A 15503-nucleotide genomic window follows, 5' to 3' on the forward strand; every position below is an offset into this window, starting at 1 on the left:
TTCTTTTTTCTCCAAAGGGGGGGCCTGACAGAAATATTTTGAGAACCACTGCGTTAACGTCAGCTAGCTAACATTAGCAAACAAGGTACACTCCTGTGTTTTGTTTTAGCAACTAGTTTTCTGCGTACCTTGTCCTTGCCAACACTAATGTTATCCACAGCATACACAGCGATCACGCAGTTCTTAAGGAGAAAACTAGTTGCTAAAACAAAACACGAGTGTACCTTGTTAGCTAATGTTAGCTAGCTGATATTAACGTTACACATTACACTCATTTAACACTCACCTCGGCTCTTACGGAACCGATTAACCTTTTGTGTATATACAGCTCTCAACATGCCCAGACTTGTAGTGATTTTCTCCTCGTTTAATACTTTTTGCCTCATTCTGAAAGAAAGAGGTGAAATGTGCCAACGTGACGGCCGTCTTGGTGTGTGGTGACGCGTATTGTGCGAGACCAGAGATGTAGTACATTGAGCGGTTTCACACAAAAAAAAGTGTTACTTCACAGTTTTACGACAATATATATATTTTTTTACTTGCAAAATTATCTTTTAAATTGACAAACATCATATGTGTGATTCATGGCACAATTCAAACGGGATCGAAAGATAACTTTTCTCTCGCTATTGACTTCAATACATTCCGAAATAAGGTCCCATGGAGTTCCACCGGAAAGGGAGGGACTTCGCCTCTCTATGCTTCCGTATTGGAACCGTGATTTGTTATATTACAGGTCACACATCTTTAATTATTTAATAACAGCAGGTGTTTCCACAGAGATGGGGGATGCTGGTAAATATGTCATCAACATTTAGGACGTATTCATCAGGAGGCGCAGGGTCTGCCTTTGCCAGTCAATGCAATAAGGGCTTAACCCTCTAATAACTGTGTCTATAAAATGTCAGAATAGCTGGTTTTATTCAACGATTTCTGACATTTCATAGAAAAACGGTCACAACTTGTATTCAACAATTGATTTATAATACAAATAAATGTAACGTCCCATGGATGTTAAGTTTACTAAAATATATGACAACAAAGCATCAATTCATTAGCTTAGAAACTATCAAAACAAATCATTGATTATTACAAGTAGTTGCAATTTGTTTTCTCTCAATCGATTTATTGTTTAAAGAGTTGCTTATCAGATGTTTGGCAGCCACACCAACAGTAACATTTAACCTGTTAACCTACATTACTAACCCTATTTGGAAAATTCAAGCAATTGACTGATCTGTTAATTTTTTTTAAACAATGTCCTAATCCTTTTATTATATCAAAGTTTCAAGAAGCTTGTCTAAAGTCAGGCCACGATTAGCCAGAAACAGATACTTCTCTGTGTTTTACAAAGTGACCCAAAGACAGCAGCAGGGGAATGTGGCTGTCTATAAAGAGGAACACACACAGATAAGCAGGGGCAGGACTCACCTGCTCTCTTCACACTCCTTATCTGCTGCCAAAGGAGTGAGAAATGCCCCCTGGGAATCAGCGGTAAGATGAAACACATCGGCCTGTGAACATATCATCATTAATAACTTAAAAGGTGTGACTTTAGCCCAATGTTCATTTATTGTACATAAAAACTGATGCCAATAAATCGGATGTATGCCTTCTTTCATTGGAGTACCTAGAGATTATTTACTAAACCTCTCTGAGGTGCTTTCCAACCTGAGTGTCCCCTTACAGTGTTTGTTTATAACACCTGCTGCGTCCTGTTGAGTGAACACACGTCCTGTTGAGTGAACACACACCGGTTTAAAGTTCAGCTTGATGAAGAGCAAACAGAAGGATTTACAAGAGACTGCTGGCCAGCGGCTGTTTGAAGCAGAGAGGAGTTTATCTGTGACGCAGACAGGAACAGTCTCTGTTTATGGCAGCTCGTTGGTCATAAAGCATGTGGAGGTCAGACTGTCTCACTGCTGCTCGAATATGAAACACAAACAGAGTGGGAGGGTTACTAAAAATGTTGTCTGTTAAAATGACCTGTTAAAAAATGTTATCAGTAACCTAATCACATAATTAAATTAGCATAATAACTTTTTGTCTACCTTAATGTCAAATTAGGACAATAGAACATTAATATCAATAAGATAGCTTTACTGAAGTGTATTCTGTAAGACAAAGGAGCAATGTAACGCCAGAAAATAAGATATTTTAAATAAAAAAATTGTCCACAAAAACGGCCTTTCTATTAGCATTTTCAAACATTAGTCAACAATGAAAGTGCAAAACACAAACTAAAGTTTACAAAGAACAGATACATGTGTGCGTTTCATAATATTTGGTACTTTATTTAAAAAATGTATTTTAGAATTGTAATCCTGCTAGTAATTGTAATTTAATTATTTTAAATTGTAACAGTAATCTGATTAGATATTTTTTCTCTAACTGTAATGGAATACAGATACCGTTTTTAGTATCCTGTTACATGTAATCTGTTTCTCTCATTTCCTGCTCACACTTAAGAGGCTAATATTAAAATAAGTGTAATAGAGTCAGACTGAATGTGATGCATGCAGGTAGAGAAAACTGTTGCCAACACTAAAGGTTTATTACCCAACATGCAACTGCAATAAAAGTTTCCTTTGTAGACTTCTTATCTGAGCTGCTGCTGATAACAAACTATAACAGGTCATAAAGCACCCACCCTGAATAAATGAAGTTCTTTCACACACTCAACAAGAAAACTTCATGTTACATTACCAACTGTCTTTATTGCCCGCTTGTAATGTATGGGGATACCTACTGAAAAACAGGGATTTAGTCAACTTTAAAAACACAAACTATCACACACATACAAAACTGTATTTGTCATATAACAATCATGTTAATGCTTCCAGAAATAGGGCTGCGCAATTAATTGGAATTGTATCGAAATCACAACATGGACTAGCTCGATGTTCAAACTGCAGGAACCACAATATTGTTTAAAGGTTAAATATATGTTAAAATAATATTTTAATGAGATGCGGAGATATCCTGGCCTCCAAATAGTATTCTACAGACTAAACAACACATATTTGTGAGGAAGAAATAATCACATCATGATCATTTTAATAAATCTTTCGATGCTAAAGGGAATAATAATGCTAAAATGATCAATCCCTCCTATTGCAGTCGCTATATCAGTAATATATTTCAAATCATGCAGCCCTCTTCAGAACCTATATTGATACACTTCTAAACCAGCCACTGAAAATGGACAAATACTGGAAAAAGACTAAACAAAACGGGAGAAATGGATACATGATCTGCATTAGACTGAGTGACCACACTGCAGAAGATCAGATGAAACTGATCCAAGTCACATCAACAAACACCCACAGGAAATGTAATAAAGCACTCAGCGGTGAGATCATCGCTCCTCCATGTATTTCTGTTTATGCTGCTGTGCGGCACATACCTTGCATTTGCAGCAAAAGAGAGTTACTGCTGTACAAAACATTCTGCAGAGCCAGTTTACTCCAAACATTTCTCATGTGTGACACAGGGCAGCTGCTCACTACCTCTTCTGCTACTATTTTAGATTTGTGAACATGAATCAGACCTTCTTCTCTTTTCCTCCACTGCAGAGGAGCAGCCTGGATTGTCCTGTAAAATGTCAGAACAGTATTTAAAGATATACGTAACGAGTACGTAAGTTTATGTAGTTCTTTCTCTCCTCAGCAGTACAGCCCTCTCACAGGGCCAAGCACACAGGGGGGGGGGGGGTTTGGTGTGGGTATGAAGTGTTCAGCATCAGAACTTCAGGTCTTTCTCCCCCAGAGAGGAGAAGCACTGCTCCACGCTCTCCTCCGACACCTCCTCCAGTGTGGACGGGTTCCACTTGGGATTCTGGTCCTTGTCAATCAGCACTGGAGACACGACGAAAATCACAACGTAAAAAAGAATCAAATGATGTCAAGCAATGCAGAATAATATTTAATGATTCTTTCTTAACCCTTTAAAATCAATAGTGCAATCCATGTTAAACTATGCTAAACTGAAATTCACTGCATTGACTTACCGGATCGCACACCTTCATAAAAGTCGCAGCCTCTCTGCAAAACAACAAACACTCCCATGAGACTCAATCCTCTTATGGTTTACTCCAGCAGATGAAATAATAGCTAATCTAAAACAGCTGTGCTATTATCATCATCCAGCTTTGTTTTTATATTTTTCACTTAAAAAAGTAATCATGATTATAGGATAGGAATGGGAGAATAAACAATTTCTCTGCCAGTTAAGGCGCCCGAATTGCATTCATTAAAAAATATAACTTTGCATTAAGAGTTTAATGTCAGTATAACTGATATTAAAGGGACGGTTCATCCCAAAATCATAAATACATTTGATCAATTCAGATTAGTGTGAGTCACTGAATGTTGGAGATATCTTCCAGTCTGACCTCTCAGCAGTATAATAAAACTATACGGCACTAAAGTTGTTGTTCTCAAAGCTTCATTTTAAAAACTGATCAGCAATGTCTTTATTTAGAAATCATGATCCAGTTACTCATGATAATCTGCAGAGATTGTTTCATGTAGGAACTACTTTCTTTCTACCAAACTACTGTACACTCGCCAGTGAGGGAGCCTCTGAGTGGCGCTCTTCCTGCTGCAAGGTAATACAGTAAAAGGAAAATATTTCCTATTTTAGAATGCTCACAACTTAAATAATTAACCTCTACGTTATTACTGACTGTACAGTATGTGCATTGAGTTTATATTAAGATTTATATACATTTAAAAACTTTTTTTAAATGGTGATGGGATATTTGGGGGGTAAGGTGGGGTATAAAACATGGACAACAAGCACTAAATAGATTACAAAGCTGTTATGTTGTTGATTAGTGAAAATCAAATTACAAAATCAATAAATATAGAAATAGCACTAGAGGTTATATTACAAATATGATTTTCTGAAATGTTTGGGTGACTGTACCTTTAAAATGATTAAAACTGACATTTAAACTATGAAAATAAATGCAAATTAATACGTTAATGAATGCAATCATTTGCCAATCCTACCCGATTATGACGCTGCCTGAGTGAATGAACTGGAAATGAGTGTGTTGGGTTTTACCATGCAGGCCTGGCTCAGCCGATACTCCATCACCAGCACGTCCTGCAGGCTCAGAGCGGCCCCCGCCTGCAGCTGTCTGTAGGTGATCTTCAGGGAGGTGGGGGACATCCTGGACAGCGTCTGCAGGAGGAGACACTTCTGTGTTAGAGACTCAGACAGAGAGGTGGTGACACAAATATAATATAATATACAATAATACTGGGGAAAGAAGACAGAGACAGTTATGAATGTTTAATGCACAAGGCGGGACAGTGAGTCAGTGGTGTAGTAGTAACTGAGGAAGTGGGTTTATAATAAATATTTGATGCCTGAGCTGACCCCCCACTGGCTCTTGTTCAGAGTTTCACGGTTTGAATGAAAACAGGAAAACATGTTTGTTGAACCCAGCTGAAGGGAAGCAGCAGGGGATTTAAGTTAAGCATCAGAACAGTTCTTCAACATGAACATATTTTAAATATTACAGATATCAAATAAACAGAAAATAAGAGATACCAGCTGTATTATTAATCCTGGAGTGGGTGGGGGGTGTAAGCTGGGGCATGTGCACTGTTACATAAGATTATACGCCCTTCTACCAGGTTACATCTCAACTGAGTGAAGACGATGTGATAAACTAAATCAGAGAAGAGAAGAATCGGTAAAGCACCCAGTGTCACAATCTCTTGAAAAATGTTAATAAATTGACCAAAAGTGTAATAGAAACTCCTAACTGATATTGTCGTATTTTATGGTTTTTACGTGTATATTCAACACATGCTAGCTTGTGACTTTTGTAGCCCAGAACTGTGATGGCCGACAGGTGCAACGCACTACAACGGTCCAGAACATTCCCATTAGGAAAGACATGATGCAGTTTAATAAATAAATCAAATAAAAAAACTGTGAGCGCTTGGTGACATTTTGGGATTATAAATTGCGCATGTGTTCTCAAGCTGGTGATTGTTTTCTAAGTGCTCCACATGTGTTGTGAGGTCGGTGAAGATGTTTCTTCTTTTGCATGTTTTGGAACATTTTTATTTTATTATTCGCCTCGTTTCTGAAACTGCAGCGCGGTTCTCCTAATGGAAGTGTTTTGGCCGTTATGGGGCGTTTGCACGGGTCGGCAACTGTATAGGCCAGAGGAAGGAAAAAATACCCAAAAACTAGATAAACAACAAACAAAAAATCAGCAGTCATGGTTGCCAGTGGCCATTTTCAGAGGTTGTTTAGTTGTTTCTCATTCTTACCGATAAGGTTTCTGGTGGGTCATTTAAAAAATAAGCATGGCACTTTTCACCCTCAACGAGTAAACATGTCCAAGCATGAAATCTGTGTCAGTGTTTACAGTAGGACAACATGAAATGATAACATTACCCTTTTGAACACTTGCACAAATTACTTATGAGATAAAAAGCATATTTCTTTACATTTCCAAAAATGTAACATTAGCAAAGCGTAATTACATTCTATTACATTATCTGTAAACCTGGTCATTGTTTCGCTACTACAGCTTGAAAATGACACGAGTTCTGAATATAAATCATCATACTGTACCTTTGCCTGTGTGTTAGCGAACTCTGAGCCGTCTGCCTTCAGGTTCTGCACGATGCCCTCCACACTGCTGGAGCTGAACAGCCTGAAGGGGGGGGAGGGGGGGGTTAACACTGTAATTCAAACTTGGCATCAAAAGTTTCCTCAATAACACATCTTCCCGCTTTCAGTGTCTTATAAGTCTATCCTTAAAGCATAAGGCCCTTTAGGCAATAAACCCGCAAATAGTCCCAATCTAACAAAGTATTTATTATAATAACTGTAGAGATAAGTATTTGCTCAATTGTTGTCAAAAAAAGGATTTATATCATATTTCAAAACGAGCACGAGGAGGGTTAATTATCTGTAATGAAGTCAAATAAGCATCTGTGAATGTAGAGCAATATAAGTGATGAATATTTAGGTGTTTTAAATGCATATACCGTCATGTACAGCCTCTGGTGTTTCCTATATTTAAAGGGGACCTATCATGCAAAATGCACTTTTGTACGTCTTTTATACATGAATATGTGTCCCCGGTGTTCCAGGGAACTCACCAAGTGTCAGAAAACACAACCCTCTCTATTTTCCTCCATACCCAAATCTCTAAAAAAGGGGCTGCAACGGATCTGATAAAAACTGATCCAGATTTGAACACTGTCCTGACGTCAGGACGGTGGCGCTACGGCTATTGGGCCAACTCCACCAATCAGGAGGAGACAGCCACGGCCATTGCCGTTCGAAAGCGCTGGAGACGCTGTAGTACATATGCCAGGCCTGTAGATGGTGCTGTTCTCACTGAATCTGCCCTTGCAAAAGCTAACATTTTTCAAATTGAGCGAAATGAGGCATGGCTAAAATGCATGATCTGTTTGGTATTTTGAAAAAAAAAGTATAAATATGCCTTATATAGGTATGGTCCTACACTATATTATTCAAATATAGCATGATAGGTCCACTTTAAAGTTAATAGTATAGAAATAAATACAGATATTCAATGAAAACCAAACCAACAGCTCACAATAGTCTCAGAGTAACAGAGAAGAGGAACTGAAGCCTACCTGTCGATGTCAGACATGTGCTGCTCCAACACGAAAGGCTTGTCAGCACCCAGAGCGCTCTGTGGAGAGAACCATCATCAGACATCTGCTGCGAGGCGTTCACAAGAAAACAGACCATCGGAAACTCTGTGCCTACTGAAGCTGCTCTGGATATTTGTAGTTGAATGTCAGTGGTACACGTGTTAGGGTTCTGACCTGGTTCTGGTAGGAGTCCAGCACTCTGGAGACGTCTTCAGCAGAGGGAGACTTCAGGTCCACCAGCTCCTTCTCCAGCTCCGGGATCTGTTCAAATAAAGGCAGGACATTTTCTAAATCTGCATGTTTGTGTGCAGTGGACTGTGTTTGTTTTTACAAACAACTAGGCTATATTCAGTCCATCATTTTAAAATAAAATATAATCACTTCTGTCTCCAAAAAACACAGATGGTGACGTCCAAAAGGCCCGACTCGAGGCTTTATGGCAGCCCACAATCCAGTCTGGACTCTATATGAACTCTTTTCTCTTGTTTCTCATGTTTTGGTATTGCATTACAATTTCAGCCTCTGTACATGACTTTGTTCAATTCTTACCTTGAGACTTTAAATCATTTTTTAAAAAAACGTTTTGAAGCTTGTTTCAAAACAATGTTATTGGTTAACTCTCAGGAGGGCTTTTTTGTTAATAAGCTATGCTTTCTTCCATCCAATTAAAGTTCCTTTATTTTACATTTATTTTCCTGAGCCTTAAGTTGAAAAAAAAAAAGAAGGAATTGTGTGACATCATGGTGACTACAGTCAATACTTCTCACTGAGGAAACTCTTTGAAGAACTGATTAATCCTCTTCAGAAATGTCAGAATTTCTGAGCTATGGGGAGAGGGACTGTCCAGTATACATAATTGTTCTATACATTCTAAACACAGATTAATTCAGTTTAAAGTCCTACACAGGCTTCACTACTCTAAAACCAAGCTAAGTAAGAAAGTCAAATCTGTTTCCCCCATTTGCGACAGATGTGGTACTGCCGAAGGGTCGTTATCACACCTATTTTGGCACTGTCCGGTACTGAATAATTTTTGGTGTGAAGTATTTGATTGGCTTTCAAAACAATGGAAAGTAAACATTAAACCGGACTGTAAGTTGGCAATATTTGGTTGCTCTGAGGAGACAAGAGGCCTCCCCGCCCATCAAAGGCAGTCGCTCAAAATTGGTAAGATTGCAGCTAAAAAATGTATTCTACTTACTGGAAGTAAGTGCTTCAGGAGGTGGCTATCCGAAATGATTTCGTCTGCTAGGATGGAGCAAATTCGCTTTAAAAGACTGAATTCACAGGATTGCTTCATTAAGGTGTGGAAGCCGTTTTTTTACATTGCTGGAGGATAATTAATTAATTAATTAATAATTTAATTAAAGGTGGGGTATGTAATTTATTTCAGAAACACTTTTTGTTATATTCCATGGAATGCTCTTAACATCCCGATAGCAATAAATATATTAAATGCTTTAACAATAAATACATAATAAAATGTCATCTGTGGAAGCCGTAGTACTGTAAAAAGCACAACCAATCATTTTAGCCGGCCCGGCTAAAATAACTGGATGGCCTACCTGCCTGTCAGCCTTCCATCTGTGCACAAACTTATCTCGTGCCCTCATTGGTCATGTGCACGTTCGTGTGTGTTGGAGGAGGGGCTCTGTAAGGAAGTGGCAGATTTTTTCCGGTTGTGTATTTTCAAATTCTAGCGCACTCGAGCTGGTTTCTCCAAAATTACCTACCCCACCTTTAAAGAGCTCTGCTTCTGCTTGTATTTGACTTACTCTGTAAAGACTGCGTAATTCTTAATTAGTGCGAATGCTGTTTACTGCATTCCACTATAGTTCTTCGAATCTTTATTCTCCTTATTTCAACCAATACTTTGGCTCTCAATAACTTCAGCATACTTTCAGCTACAGAAACCATGAAAATATCAAAAATATTCTGCCTTTTCAGCACATGGTCTGGAAGGTCACCAGTTCAAGTCCTGGAAAGACCAAGGCTTAGAGTGCTTGATGTCACAGCTAGAGTGGAGGAGAGATTGAAATTCGCCTTAAAATTCTTTTTTAAAACTGCCATAATTCCCAAAGCCTACACTCCTTGGACATCATTTGTTGTGAAAAACTTAGGAAAACCTCTCCTACGTTGAAAAATAAATAAAAATTAAGAACACCTTTAGTAAATCTGCCAAAAATGCCACATTATGGACCCGAAAGTACACAAAAAGCAGATTCCGACGCTCCTCACGGTCCTGACATCCTCCATGCGTTGACATTTTACGAAAGCAGCTACCGTGTTTAAACTATAGTTAGAAATGTAAGAGGTTTATTTCTCATTCAGAACAATGGAAAGGCTCTCCTTTCACAGCACATATCCATGGAAACCTTTGATCTCTGGGCACACGTACACAGGTGTTTGATAACGTCGTCACCATGGTAACCTTTGATCTCTGGGCTCACACACAGGTGTTATGATTAGGTGCTCAGCACAGAAACAAACACTGACAAACAGACTGGAGTTTACAGACTGTCTCAGCCTATTATTTTCTGTCTGATGGAGACTTCATACTGACTTCAGCACGTTCCACATATTTTATACATTATTGGTGACGTATGGTTTTAGTTCAAAAGTTTGCAGTTAAAATATTCTGCTGCTTTTCAAAGCCTTTTTACTTTCTTTTCTCTTCTTAATACACATTAATTCACTACTACTTACATTTAATATCCAACTCCTTCAGCCTACTTTCACCTATAAACCATTCAACTATTACATTATTCAGCTATTTCAGGACATTGAGGCTATACATTTTGTTGTTTATACCTTTTTTAAACCTTTTCTTTTAAATATTAAGCTTCTTCACTATTTTTCCTACTCTTCCAGTTTAACATTTCACTTTCAAGTTTCCAACAAAGTCATTGCAATGCATTTTAGCTTTAACAATTTTGATTCAAATCATTTCACTTTTCAGCAACAAATGTACACAGTTTACAGCATTCACATGCATTTTCAGCAGGAAATGCATTTTAAATTCTAGTTGTGTCTGATGGCAATCCATCCCCAGTTTTTTTTTTATTTCTTTACCCTTGGCCTTTTTGTTTATGTCTACGATGCTGTCGACTATTCTCAGGAATTGTCAATGTAATACCCAGATTTTTTTTCTTGTACGCCATTCAAAGGTTTCGGGTACCTACTTACTGTATATTGTGTATGTCTTTGCTTTATTTTAACTAAAAGAAATTAAAAGAAAAAAGTATTACAAAAAAAAGAAGAAATGTCAGGATTTATTCTCTTCTGTGCAGGTTTTAACTAATATGGCAGCACTGGGAAAATGCAAGTGCACTTGGCATTCTCCAAAACTGTTTTCAATTTGCGTTTTCCTTCACTTAGAAAATAACACAAAGATGCTATAAATATAGAGATGATTCTCCAGCCTGGTGTTGGTCAAAATTCCACCCTGTCCTGAAAATCAAGGTCACAATCCAAAACTGACTGTGCTGCGGGCGCCCGCTGCTCTGACCTCACACCAGCAGCAGGACAAACTCAGCCTGACCCTGGAGCAGCCGGGGAGAGTTGGCAGCTTTAGACAAGAGTGAGACACACAGTGACTCAGCATGCCAGTGACCAGTTGACCTTTAACCGCCACGCTGCACTATACCATGCACACATGTGTGCTCAAGTATATCAGAAATCCTGGCTCATCAAGTGTTTGTATGCAGTCTTTTATATCAACCATGAAGATAAAAACTAAAAAAGCTAAATCCTACATAAAGTATTGAGATTAAAAAAATTTGAATTATTGGACAAGTTGCAGAAAAAACAGATGGGTTTTCTGCTGTGCTGATATCAGTGGGTAGCGTCTCTCCAGTTTGGGGCCAGGAAAGAAACAAGGTGAGTTTTGGTTGAGGGGTCCCACTCGCAGTGAAGGAGTTGCACGCCAATCGGCTGGTGCAGAGCACAGTGCAGATAGTGCAGTGATTGGTTTAAACATATGGTGACATAGGAAGGGCAGCCAGTGAAGGTGGAGGAGCGATGGAGTGTTTGATCTACTGACAGGAGCTATCATACCTTCTCAGACTCCACAAAGTGAGTGGCGACTCCAGCTCTCTGCACGTCACGACCCTTCAGACGGAATCCCGTCAATGCCAGAAATAGTCCCAGCTGCCCCTGCAGCCTTGGCAGGAAATAGCCCCCTCCCACATCAGGGAATAGCCCTGTCAAAATAAAACAGAAAATAATACACATTCAGTTCATAAAGACCACCCCTCACTGTTCACTCTGTCAAGGTACCCAACAATTACACCAAAGCAGGACATAGACTGGATTTTGGGGCTGATTTTGATATGAATGTTGCTGACATTTGATATATAACATCCTATAGTGATGCAAATCTATTTGAATTGTTCAAAAGCTAGCAAGGTTTCCTGAAAATTGAGAGGAATTCCGTTACTAACCGCCCCATAAATAACAAATGGATAAACAAGTAAAGAATATTAGGCTTCTGTTTTTTTATGACACTGCATCACAGAAGCATTCATTTTAATAAAACAGCAAGGGTTGGAACTTATTTATTCATTATGGATTAGTTTCTGGTGGTTAATTGTACATACACAAGTCAATCCTTTAGTCTAAAACATAAAAACAATTGAAAACCTCAGTGCCCTGTAGGTTGTGAAAAACTGAAAAATATGTAGGAAAAACCAATAAAAACTAAATATTTCTCATATTTGACACAATTAAATGAGTCCCTCGACCAATGCATTAATCAATTATTGGCTGCAGATCAATAACTAACTATTTAAACCAGCATATTGTAGCTTGTTTATGCTCATTGTAAAAAAAAAGAAGGACAGCAGTCATTGTTCTCAACATTGCCCCTCCCTTCTAAAATATGTATCCACCTCAGTCAGAGGTGATTTATGTCCAGTAGGATTAAGTACATCCGTTATCAAAACAAAAAAATGATTGCTGGGAAAAATCTAAACAAGCGGTTTACGAGCAATTATGATTATGAAAGATATACAGCCTTAATCTGTACGGAATGTATTCTGATTCTCAATAAGGTTTCCATTTGATTTCAATATTTAGACAGATTCCATTGGACAACGTCGGGTTTCTGACGAGTTTCGTATCGTGACAAGAGGTGAGGGGGGGGGGGGGGATTATATGAGTTGACCTGATTCACGGCTGAAAATGTAATATAATAAATGTGGCAGATTATGGCTGTTGTTCAGAATGTGAGCACTGCCGGGTCAAATCTGTTAATCCCTCCACAGAGGGGGTAAATGTGAGGCTACGAGTGTGTGTGTGTGTGTGTGTGTGTGTGTGTGTGTGTGTGTGTGTGTGTGTGTGTGTGTGTAACTTTTACACTATTGGCAATTTTCACGGCAAACATTATGATTTGGCATCACAGGAAGGAGCAGGTGTAACTACTTATTATTCATTGGGATTAACAATGGCTAATGCTAATGCTAACCTTGGGATGGGGAGGCTCTATGGAGTCCAGTCAGCCCACAGTACTTTCTTTTTACTTTCAGTCATCAATGCTGGGAAGAGGTCACATACACAGTGTTTTGAATTCATCTTGTAATGTTCTAGCTTCAGGGAACTCACCATGGAAACAGCTTTCGTACAAAGCTCTTTTCAAAAATGTATTATTAAAATGTGAAGAACAGTGTGTCTTGAGAGAATTTAGGACATCCCCCCGTGCTTCAAACTCTTACTAAGTACATCCTCTGTGATCAGGCCTGTGCCATCTCATTTCCTCCTGTATTTAACCATGATCAGGATAGGCCCACTCTTGTGATATTCTCTTAGAAACAGAAGCTTTCAGAAATGCCCATGAAAGTTCATTTGTTGTTGGATGGTATGTCAATATATTATAATCTAAGTTTTTATTTTTAAATGTCTGAGGCGAATTAGTCCGAGTGGTAGCTACAGACACGTCAAACTATATATATATATTAATTTATCGTTTATATATTGAGACGACAATGATACTTTTTACCTTAGGGTTTATTAGTTTTGAATATTTCTATATATATTCACTATATTTTGCCTGAATCACATTGTTCACACAAGAGAGGCTTTTAAGCAGAGGAGGGAATTAACTAAGTACATTTACTCAAGTACTGTACTTAAGTACAATTTTAAGATACTTGTACTTGAGTATTTCCATTTTATGCTACTTTGTACTTCTACTCTACAATTCAGAGGTAAATCGTGCACTTTTACTCCACTACATTTATTGAATACCTTCAGTTACTTTACAGATGTGGATGAATGATGTGAAATATAATCAAGTCTTAAATCAGACTGTAGTTCCACCTGGAGTAAATTCTCAAGCTACCCTGCAGTATACAAAGTCATTCAAACTAGCAGCACCTTTACCAGCTTTGATAACACTTTAATGATCAATAATTATAAAACATATCATATATATTATTCTGAAATGGACCAATCTGCACAATGACTACTTTTACTTTTGGTACTTTAAGGTGAGACACTACAGGTGAATAGGGTATTTTTTTTAAACTTAAAGATATCAGCTAGAAATTTCTCCAGTTAATTACTTATATTAAGACAATTGTTTTTTGTTTAAATATGCAAATGAGCCATAATCGAATTAAATATGTGCATATTTTAATACATTTCAGGAACACAAATCTGAACCAAAAAAAAGTAACCACTTTGATTTAACTAGGCCAGTAGGTAAGGACTTTCCACTGGATAATAACTGCAGCGATATGTTTTAGCTGAATACACGTTTTTTAACCCTAACTGATGCAGTTAGTCACTTCTTTAATGTTTGTTCTTTCTGATGTAAAGTCAAGGTTGTAACTGTTTGCAGTAAAGTTGTGGGGCGCTGAACTGTTCCTTTGAATCTTTTGAATTTTGATACATGATAGTAATTACTTGTCTTTCAAATTTGAAGGAGGGTGAGCAAGCATCTTGAGGAACATTCATCATTAACTCCTCCAAAAAATATAGTTTATTCAATAATAAATGAATATGTGAATCATAACAGTGATTGACAGCTGATAGGAATAATATGATTGTTATAGTAACATATTCATACAGACAAACATCGATGAGACAGTTAATTAATGTACTTATTGCAGCAGTCTTCATAGATTTGGTACCCCTGCTGGTCTAAGAGTGAAACAAACTCATTCAGTTATTGTTCCGTTAAAATTCATTAAATTATTTCTGCCACCTTGTATATTTATATGTAAGGCTTTACTGATGTGCCACAATAATGTCACCTATGTTATTGAGTTAAAATATTAATATTGTAGCTTTCCAAGTTAACATTGATTGATATGACTGCGATTAAATCAGCATATACTTCTGCCAGGGGATGCCACCCCTCAAAATCTCCTGCCACCCTCTTGCCACCCCATGAATATTTGTCTAGATCCGCCCCTGGCGCTACCTAAACCCTCCTGTTCTTTGGATGACAGCTTGCGCATCGACGCACTCCATGACGGTATTTCATAGTCAGGGTCATTTGTTTTTTGTCTAACCTTGCTTCGTGCAAGTGACAATTGTTGTTGTCTTCTCTGTGAATGTTTTTTTCGCTGTTCTTTTGCCATTTTGAGATATAAATTTCCAGCGGAAAGCACACCACGTGACGCATCTGAACGAATCACGTTGTCAGCAATTGACACCAGCCAATGAGATTTCGTTTTTTGGTTTAAGACCCCTTTGTACTTTCACGATTGGTTGCCGATACAAAAAAAATGACCATATTTGGATCCGATGAGATTGTGCAGGAGAGACGGAGGTTGCGGTCGAATAGTCCTAAAAATCTGCTCCTATCGTCTATCCCAGGGGTGGGGAACCTTTTTCCTC

The 15503-nt window shown here is 38.1% G+C and overlaps 1 protein-coding gene across 1 annotated transcript in view; it reads right to left on the reverse strand.

Annotated features, from left to right (window-relative positions):
* Positions 1-2368: 2368 nt before the first annotated feature.
* hibch (3-hydroxyisobutyryl-CoA hydrolase) overlaps positions 2369-15503 on the reverse strand; it is a 56358-nt gene continuing 43223 nt past the window's right edge. The window contains 7 exon segments of the mRNA XM_034134688.1: positions 2369-3857; positions 4010-4043; positions 5071-5190; positions 6604-6685; positions 7641-7699; positions 7836-7922; positions 11718-11863. Of these exon segments, the coding sequence (XP_033990579.1) occupies positions 3742-3857; positions 4010-4043; positions 5071-5190; positions 6604-6685; positions 7641-7699; positions 7836-7922; positions 11718-11863 (644 nt within the window). The 3' untranslated portion in view covers positions 2369-3741.

The sequence above is a fragment of the Trematomus bernacchii genome, unplaced genomic scaffold, assembly GCF_902827165.1.
Source record: "Trematomus bernacchii unplaced genomic scaffold, fTreBer1.1, whole genome shotgun sequence".
NCBI lineage: Eukaryota > Metazoa > Chordata > Actinopteri > Perciformes > Nototheniidae > Trematomus > Trematomus bernacchii.